This window comes from Neolamprologus multifasciatus, chromosome 4 (assembly GCF_963576455.1).
Source record: "Neolamprologus multifasciatus chromosome 4, fNeoMul1.2, whole genome shotgun sequence".
NCBI classification, from domain to species: domain Eukaryota; kingdom Metazoa; phylum Chordata; class Actinopteri; order Cichliformes; family Cichlidae; genus Neolamprologus; species Neolamprologus multifasciatus.
The window spans coordinates 934,500-944,718 of NC_140442.1; the positions used below are offsets into that span (position 1 = coordinate 934,500).

The 10,219-nt window shown below is 48.2% G+C and overlaps 1 protein-coding gene across 1 annotated transcript; it reads left to right on the forward strand.

Moving 5' to 3' along the window:
* The first annotated feature begins 2 nt into the window (after positions 1-2).
* Positions 3-9,053, forward strand: jmjd6 (jumonji domain containing 6, arginine demethylase and lysine hydroxylase). Its single transcript, XM_085156552.1, has 6 exons — positions 3-414; positions 1,355-1,743; positions 2,126-2,412; positions 5,247-5,382; positions 5,535-5,673; positions 6,766-9,053. The coding sequence occupies exons 1-6, from the start codon at positions 286-288 to the stop codon at positions 6,895-6,897; spliced, it is 1,212 nt and encodes a 403-aa protein (XP_085012678.1). The 5' UTR covers positions 3-285; the 3' UTR covers positions 6,898-9,053.
* Positions 9,054-10,219: the final 1,166 nt, after the last annotated feature.

Consider the following 10,219-nt stretch of genomic DNA (forward strand, 5'->3'; position numbering starts at 1 on the left):
CATTGTGTCACACAGTTACCAGCTAGCTGCTCCTGTTAGCTGTTTATCAAACTTTATCCGCCCGGCAGGTTTTAAGAGTTCTGTCTCATCCACCGTCTCACATCGGAGGACGTGTTTATCACACACCCGGCGGGTGGCTGTGTCGTTTTATCAGAGAAACACGGCGAAGGTGTGAGAACAGCGCAGTTAGCCGGGTGAGAGCGCAGGCTGTTGGATGTGTTTGTGCGGTACCACCGGGTTAGCTTGACAGCTAGCTGAGCAAAGATAAACACGCCGGGCGGAGGAATGAACCACAAGAGCAAGAAGAGGATCAAAGAGGCGAAACGCAGCGCCAGACCCGAACTGAAGGACTCGCTGGACTGGATAAAACACGGCTACTATGAGACCTTCGACGTGTCGCACCGTACTGTGAAGGTAACTGTTGATGCTAAGCTAACAGTGGCTAACAGGGGAGTGCAGCTTGTCACGTACACAATGTATGAGACGGCGGCGCGAGCACGTGAGATGTTTGATATGAGCTCCTGTTAATGTCCGTCTGCCTTCATCACACATAACACCGAGAGCCAACACGAAGTAAAAGCACTGATAGCCCGGGGATAGTATCAGTAACACAGCAGGTGTATCACCGACATCACAGAGGCAGACGGTTATATTCTCTTAATAAACTTTGTTAACATTTTATAAAAGTACTTGCGAAGAAGAAGTTACGACCAAACTTTATTCATAAAGCACTTTTACAAACTGTAATTCAGACATTTAGTGTCCACTGCAACCGAAAACGATAAACGATGAAACACAAAACACAGTAAAAGACAATAAACTGGTAATGACCTAAAATAACCGTGTTATAATAACGACACCGTAATATAATGTAAAGATTAATGCATCAAAGATAAATACTAAAATATTCACGATACAAAATAGAATGAAGTATATTGGGCACAAATACTCTTTATTTGTTCATCCACAGGAAGTGTTTTAACGATGTGCAGCATTTAAACATGGGAAGGTTTCACAGTTTGATCTCATGAAAAGCAGGAAAACACCAAACTGAGCTGCAGCTGTGGGACTTCGGGGCATTACAGCTGTTATAAAAGACATAATGGTAATATGTAACGCATCATCACGGCTGGAAGGAGGTGAAAGATTATGTGAATACAGACCAGATGAACTTTAATCAGCCGTGATTGAGCAAAAACAGGTGGCAGACTGAGGGCAAACCAGTCTGTGAAGGAGTGACCTGCTGTTAAACCAACACACTCCTCTTTCTCCTGAATTGTGGTGGTTAAATTAGCATTTTAACATTTGGAAAACACATTAGAAACATCGAACGCCGCTCTGTGCTGTGTTTCAGGACGGCGTGGAGCGCGTGGACACCCTCCATCTGACCACAGAGGAGTTCATCGAGCGCTTCGAGCGGCCCTACAAGCCCGTCGTCCTCCTTAACTGTCAGGAGACCTGGCCCGCACGGGAAAAATGGACGCTGGAGCGCTTAAAACGCAAATACCGCAACCAGAAGTTCAAGTGTGGTGAGGATAACGACGGTTACTCAGTGAAGATGAAGATGAAGTACTACGTGGAGTACCTGGAGTCCACCCGTGACGACAGCCCGCTCTACATCTTTGACAGCAGCTACGGTGAACACGCCAAGCGGCGGAAGCTGCTGGAGGACTACGAGGTTCCCGTCTTCTTCAGGGACGACCTCTTTCAGTTTGCAGGAGAGAAGCGCAGGCCGCCCTACAGGTGAGCGCTCTATCTGCTCCGTCTCTATCCAATCAGGAGCACTCGCTCTTCATTTGATCAGCTGATTGGTCAAATCTTTAACCCTGTTGGCTGTAATTTGACCTCTTGATGGATTATTTGATATTTTTGATTTATGTTCAGTTTCATTTGGCTTTTGAGCCCTCAGATTTACCCAGTACCCACATGAACCCTCTAGATTGCTGGAGGCAAATTAAACTTAAATCAGCGTCTTTAACTTCTATAATTGGCCGCGAAGAACCTGCAGCTGAAACCACAGCTGTTCTTTTATTACCTTCTAAAGCAGAGCGTACACTGGGCCTCTCCAGTCTTTAGTTTCTCTGAGCTTGTGACGTCTGATTTCATTCGCTTAATTTCCCCACAGATGGTTTGTGATGGGCCCGGCCCGGTCCGGCACCGGCATCCACATTGACCCGCTGGGCACCAGCGCCTGGAACGCCCTGGTTCAGGGACACAAGCGATGGTGCCTGTTCCCCACCAACACGCCACGGGAGCTGATCAAAGTGACGAGAGACGACGGCGGCAACCAGCAGGATGAGGCGGTCACCTGGTTCAGCGTGGTTTATCCCCGCACGCAGCAGCCCACCTGGCCCGCAGAGTTCAGACCGCTGGAGATCCTGCAGAGACCCGGGGAGACGGTGTTCGTGCCCGGTCAGTGAGTTTATCCATCCGGCCGTTCTCTTTGTCCTCGTCAGGGTCACGGAGGGGGCTGGAGCCTATCCCAGCTACCATGGGGTGAGAGGCGGGGTACATCCTGGACAGGTCGCCAGTCTGTCGCAGGGCTAATTCAGATTATCAACAAAACAAAGTGCTGCTCATAGGGGGTCATGTGATTGTTGGGTTTACTCTGAATTATTATAGATACAGTGGGATGCAAAAGTTTGGGCAACCTTGTTCATTGTCATTATTTTCCTTTAAATCGTTGGTTGGTACAATAAAAAATGTCAGTTAAAGATATCTTATAGGAGACACACACAGTGATATTTGAGAAGTGAAATGAAGTTTATTGGATTTACAGAAAGTGTGCAAGAATTGTTTAAACAAAATCAGGCAGGTGATAAATTTGGCTCCACAAAAACAGAGATGAAATCAATATTTAGTAGATCCACCGTCTGCAGCCTCTAAACGCTTCCTGTCGGCTCCACTGAGAGTCTGGATTGTGGTTGGAGGTATTTTGGATGATTCCTCTACAAAACATCTCCAGTTCATTCAGGTTTGATGGCTTCCAAGCATGAACAGCTCTCCTTATCTCACACCACAGGTTTCAATAATATTCAGGTCTGGGCTGAGATGAACGTTGTTCCTCTGCATGAAAGCTTCAGTGGACTTTGAGCAGTGTCTCAGGTCGTTGTCTTGTTGAAAGATCCAGCCCCGGCGCAGCTTCAGCTTTGTCACTGATTCTCCAGAATCTGCTGATACTGAGTGGAATCCATGTGTCCCTCAACTCTGACAGGATTCCCAGTCCCTGCACTGGCCCCACACTCCACAGCGTGATGGAACCATCATATTTTACTGGAGGCAGCAGGTGTTTTTCTTGCTGTGTTCTGTTTCCTCCATGCATTACGCCCCTCGTTATGCCAAATAACTCAGTTTTAGTTTCATCAGTCCACAGCAGCTTATTCCAGAGTGAAGCTGGTTTGTCCAAATGTGCTTTAGCGTCTCTGTTTGTGCTGTGGGCGGAGCAAAGGCTTCCTCTGCATCACTCTCACATGCAGCATCTCCTCGTGTAAAGAGCACCGAATGGTTGAACGCTGCACAGCGACTCCATCTGCTGCAACATGATGTTGTAGGTCTTTGGTGCTGGTCTGTGGGTCGACTCTGACTGTTCTCACCATCGCTTCTGTCTGTTTCTTAGTCTGCCACTTCCAGCCTTAACTTGAACTGAGCCTGTGGTCTTTGATTGTCTCAATATGTTCCTAACTGTGGAGACAGACGGCTTAAATCTCTGAGACAGCTTTCTGTGTCCTTCCCACCATGATGCTGAACAATCTTTGTCTTCAGGTCATCTGAGAGTTGTTCTGAGACCCCCGTGTTGCTTCTCTTCAGAGGAAATTAAAAGAGGGAAACTTACAATTGACCCCCTTAAATACTCTTTCTCATTATTGTTTTCACCTGAGTATGTAGGTCAGGGGTCACTGAGCTTACCGAGACAATAATCAGTCCTAAAGGTTTGGAATCAATAAAATGACAACAGATTTATGCACCTGCCTGATTTTGTTTAAACAATTCTTGCACACTTTCTGTGAATCCAGTAAACTTCACTTCACTTCTCAAACATCACTGTGTGTGTCTGTGATATATTTAACTGACTTTTATTGTAACAACCAACGATTTATACAGGAAAATAATGACTATGAACAAGGTTTTCCAAACCTTTGCATCACTGTATCTGATATAAAGCACCGTGAGGTGACTGTTCCTGTGATTTGATGCTTTATAAGTAAAACTGAATCGAACACGTTCAGAGAACCTGATTGTTTTTGTTTAGCACTTCTGACTTCTCGTCAGGGTTTTGCTTCCTCCATTAAAAAGAATTCGTGTGCATGTGAGTCGTGTTTATTCTCATTTAAATGATCTGTATATGAGTATGTGGGGGTCTTTGTTTTAATTCAGGTTTGTAATGTAGCACCGAATCATAAGAACAGTCAGATAAAGGTGCGTTACGCTGTGAAGGACGACGGTAATTCAGAGAAACCATCACTTTGGTGACCGTGGGAAAGAGAAACTCCCGTTGTACGTGAAGCAGTCAGCTCGAACAGACGCAGCAGATCAAGGTGAATAAAACGTCGTTCATCCACAGCTGGTGTATTTTGCACAGGCGCTGGTCGGGCAGCTAAGCTGACTGATACACACTTCCTGTTTTGAGCACTGTCAGCTTTTCAGCTCCATCCAGGAACACGTGCTGATGACAGTGATGTCACTGGCGGTCAGTGACTCTGGGCTGTGCTCACTGACCCAGCCGTGACCCGACAGCGGCGCCGACCTTTCAGAACGCGCTGACCTACATTCACGTAATGCCAACAGAGCTGATGGTGATGAGCAGGGATTAAACTCTCAGCTGCTCCTTGGGCACCGCTCCAGGTTTTAGTCCTACAGACAGCACAGACAGGAGGGAGGCGCCGTCTGTTAGAGCCCACATCGCCCTGAAAGGTCACCACCGACCGTAGTGTCACCTCGCCAAAGTGCCAAACACTGAATTTAATGAGACGGAGATGAGCAGAAAGGTGAAGCTCAGCTCGAGTGTAGTGTGTTTGCAGTGACGTCAGGTAAACTCGCTCTACCCGATGAGCCGAACCAACACCCGGTGCATTTAACGGCGATGTCGGTGATGTCATCGATTCTGGTTTAAGACAGTCGGACTTCTGTGGAAACATCATCAGACACGAGGTCGATGTCCCAGCGGGGGCAGCTGACATCGAGCCACGTTCGGGTTGTTCAGATCTTTTTGCTTTTTGCTGTTGAACCATTTTTTCGTCTTTCTGTAGGCGGATGGTGGCACGTGGTCCTCAACCTGGACACGACAATCGCCGTCACTCAGAACTTTGCCAGCTCAGTCAACTTCCCCATCGTGTGGCACAAAACGGTTCGAGGACGTCCCAAACTCTCCAGGAAGTGGTACCGGTAAGGACGGGGCAGGAGGAGGACGACATCTGTAGATGTGAATTATCTCTTTGTGGTCCCAGTCTGAGTTTGAGGGTGGAGTAGAACGTGAGCTGTAGCTGGTGGAGCGAGGACTCCTCCAGGCTGCGCTAACGGTGCTTTTGTTGTTTCAGGATCCTGAAGCAGGAGCGGCCTGACCTGGCGGCGCTGGCAGACAAAGTGGACCTGCAGGAGTCCACGGGCATCGCATCGGACAGCTCCAGTGACTCGTCATCGTCCTCGTCCTCCAGCTCGTCCGACTCGGACTCTGACGTATGTGCTCACACACACACACACACACACACACACTTCCTGTGATGGAAGCAGTGGAGGTGTGCAGAGATGTCTGTGCAGTGTTAGGAAAATGTGCAGCGAGTTACTGAAACATGGAAATGCAGTAAACACAGAGTGTGTAGTTCTGATGAGCTTTGACGGTCAGCTCAGTCTGAACTCTCATCTCTGTAAGGATCGTCGGGAATAGTTCTCCAGATTATTCCAAGCTCTTCTTTGGACGTTTCTGCCTTTTTGTGTCGACTCAGCTCTGGTTCATTTTCGAGTTCGGAGGCTTTACAAACAAACATTTGTCTGAAAATGCTCAGGTACAAAGACTGGACTGAAGATGAGTGAAAAAGCAGCCAAAGACCTTCAGAGAGCAGGAGAAAGTCTGAGGCTTTGCACAGAACTGTAGACAAACCTGTAGAGACTCCAGGCTGGGCTGCGTGTGGCCTCATTGTCACAGCTGCATCACCAGCTGGGCAGATGAGTGCTCCTTAGTTTATAATCTCATAAATCATAAAAACAGTTATGAAGCTACATTTATGCTAACACGTATTCTCCTGTTTATTGTATGTAATACTCACCTCCACCAGCAGGGGGAGTGGTGGTCTTGGAGCTGTAAGAGACGAAGCATCCAACAGTACTTTCACTCCAGATGTTGTTGTGAAACATCTGTGAACTTCCATCAGCAAGAAAACGATATCATTCCTCATCTCAACGTTTATGTGAAGCGTTTAAGTTTGAGACCTAAATCCAGATCACTAAGGTCGGTCGTCCTGCAGTGTTTTTAAACATTCACAGCAGCAGACGTAGGTCAATGCCGAAATGAGATCCGGCACCTGGCTGCAGGATATAAAGTGTGATGCTCAGGTGCAGTCCTGCTTATATTAATCTCAGCTGTCACATCACACCTGAGCTGGCAGCTTCTTACTGGTGCAGGTGCGTCTGTGGGAGTGCACGCACGCCTTTAAGTTGTGAACGTCAGACTAACAGGAAACACACAAACTTCCTCTGGAAAACGTTAAAAACTTGTAGTTTGTCGCCGCTGTGGATCCCGTCTGAGCATGTGCACTCTGTCTCCTCCCACAGGCGGGGTCGGGCTCTGAGGGCGACGCCATGTCTCACCGAAGGAAGAAGAGACGCACCTGTGGCACGGCGGCCAACGGAGACATGAGCAGCCAGGATGACTGCGTCAGCAAGGAGAGGAGCTCGTCGCGGTGACCTCCGCCCGGCGGCGGCGACTCTGCGGCTCCAGCTGCTTCTCGTCTCGCTGAAGGTGTGAGAGCCTGAGGAGGAGGAGACCTGCCACCACTGTGCTTTTCTCTGTAGCTTCTGTGAGGACGAGGCTGTGAAGAGGCGTTCATGGAGCTGAACCGCCGGCACATTCGGCGTCACGCTTTGAGCAGGTCACTGCAGCCGGGCAGGATTTCACCGGCACTTCAGCTTTTCCACCATTTCTCCAACTTCTGCTTTTCAAACTCTGATCGCGTCTTCGGTTTCTCGCCGTCGACTCGCCGATCGTCTACGTGAATCTGAGCTCTTTGGTGCTTTGGGCGGTGTACGTGGAAACGCCGCATGAGCCGCTGTCTTAAAGGAACTGTGACGTTTTCACAAAGGTTCCAGTGGAATATTTTTATAACAGAACATTTGCAGTTTGAGTTTGTAGGAGAGAAAGTTTCTAAAATCCTGATTGACCCGAACGCAGCGTGACACAAACCGATGTCCTTTTATGAAACGTAGTAATCAGCTGCCTCTCCAGTGAGCTCTTATCTCATGGACAGACTCCCACTCTCCACCTGCTGCAGGTGTGCACAGGTGTGCACAGGTGACCCACCCCCACCCAGCTTCCCCTCAGAGGGGCTTGAGGAAACAACGGGCACCTGCGGTCCAAGATGGAGGAGGTGGAGTGCAGCTGTGGGGCGAGATCGTCTCTGGAGAAGCAGCTGAAAGAAGTCAAAACGACCACAACAGCAAGACAGGAAGTGACAGGCCTAGCTAGTTGGTAAGGACTCAGCTTTCAAAATAAGAGCGCGGTCCTTTGGTGTTGGCTTTCGTGCGCTGATGCGGTCGATGAGTTTCTGACGTGATGCCTTTAAAACAGTTTCCTGATTGGAGGACGTGAGCAGCGCGTTTAAACGTGTTTTGTTCTGACGGTGTCAAACCTCGTCCGTTAGCTCAGATCACACCGTTAATGAATGTTTTCGATAAACGTCCACAGACTGGGATGTTTCTCACGCCGTCTCGTGCACGAGCTGAAACGACGTTCTGTCTCAGCTGTTTCCTGTTATCTGGAGAGACGAGGGTGGCGGCGTCCACGTCTCTCGGGTTGGCGCTTCGTTTCTGTTCATTTGTTTGCAAACTGTCTTAAGAACCAGATGTGACCCGAGGCCCGGTCCTCTCCTCTCCACCTGACGCTGACGTCATGGAGGTGTCAACTTAGCGCCTTAACGTGCCAGACGGAGACTTCCTGCCTGCTGTCTGACACTTCCTGTTCGAGCCAAACAGACTAATAATTAGAGCAGCTCTCAGCTGATGTTTCTACTTTGTGCCAAAATCAAGAGACGAACAGCCGAGAGGTCGTGGACGGCGGTGGCGTGTGGGAGGAGCCTGTTGGTTTGTTGTTGAGTATCAGCTGAGGCTTCGTTTTAATTATTCATAAACTTTCTGACCACAGCAACTCAAATCGTAACAGTGAAAACTCGCGTGCAGCTGTTTAAAGTTTCGCCCCAATGATGCAACGTGTCCTCAGAGCAAAGTGAGTTTTTATTTCTGTATATATTTTTTTAGAGGTTTGTCTTCTTCACCATGACAGCAGTGACGCTCCAAGTACCAAAAATCCATTAAAAACCTTTAGAAATCTCGAGCCAATCACTGTTGAGTTTAACGATCTGTAATCATGCCGTCTGATATTTGTCTGAACGTCTGCAGCTGCTGAGGTTTTTAAACGTTCAGGAGAAGCAGAGATGTCTGCCACCGCGGCACAGCAGGTGACTGCAGGCACCTGTCACTACACTGGACACGAAATATAAACGTCAGCAAACAGAAATGAAACTAAAGATGTTTTAATTCCTCATCAAATGTTTTTTCTAATCAGAGAAACGTCTCATTAAAGCTCAGATCTGTTTAATTTCCTGTCATCAAACACAATAAACCAGTCAGATCGCCGGCTGTGCGTTCGCTTCCTGCCGACCTGTCGCTTTAAAGTGCCTAACAGTGCTGTGACTGACTGTAGGGGGCGCTGTTTTAGCTGTTCTCAAAGGCACGCTGCTGCTCTGTGACGCCGTCACACGGTGCCTTTAAGTGAAGGTCTGTTGATGACGAGAAGCTCAGACGTGTGATTGATTTCATTGTTCAATAAAAGTTTTCTATGATTGAAACATCGTCTCGTTTTTTCTGTTCCTGTAAAACTGATTTCAACTGAAAAATTACTGAAATAAAGTTCATTTACTTTTCTAAGGAGCTCCTTAGACTACGATGACCTGCGTGACTGAAAACCTTCACATTCATTTACGTTTAACGCTGCACTCGGCCTGCACTCCACCCTTCAGCCAGCATCACAAATACTGGAGTTCCACAGGGTTGTGTCCTCAGCTCCATCCTCTACACCCTGCACATCACACTGAAGTTTGCAGATGACACTGCAGTGATCGGTCGCATCACTGGAGGGGACGAGGCGGCTTATAGGAGAGAGGAGGCCGGTCTGTCATGGTGTGAGGACAACAACCTCACCCTCAACACTGATAAAACAAAGATGATGATAGCAGACATGAGGAAGAAGAGGAGGCCTCACCAGCTGCTGTTTATCCGGGAGAGTGAAGTGCAGAGGGTGAGCAGCTTTAGGTACCTGGGCGTTCGCATCAGTGAGGACCTCACCTGGACACCGAACACCACACAGCTGGTCAAGAAGGCTCAGCAGCGGCTGTATTTCCTGAGGAGGCCGAGGACATTTGGGATGCCAGCCAAGATCCTCAGCAGGTTCTACAGCTGCGCTGTGCAGAGCACCCTGACCAGCTGCAGCCCTGCTGCTGTGGACCGCAAACGCCTGCAGAGAGTGATAACAGGAGAAGATCATCAGGACCCCGCTGCCCTCTCTGCAGAGCACCAACCAGTCCAGAGGAGAGCTGCCTCCATCATTAGAGACCCCACACACCCCCAACACGGACTGTTCACACTTCTCTTGGGACGAAGGTTTAGGAGTTTGAAGTCCAGAACATCCAGACTCAACTCCTCCTCCCCCACGGCCATCAGACTCTTGAACCTTCCTCAACTGCAATTTGCACACTAAGCTCCTTTGTACATCCCTTTACACTGACAACTGCATACCTCACTTCATTTACACATTTTGTACTTATTTATCTTTCACTATTTTTACCTTTTTTTTTATCTTAACTTGTCTTATTTTTATCCTCATGTATCTTGTTCCTTCAACCAAACTTGGCGTTTGTGTGTGGACAGCAAAGGACGAGTTTCATCGCACAGAGAAATTTCTTCTGTACACATGACAATAAACATGCAGCTCAACAGGATTATAAAAATATATTTT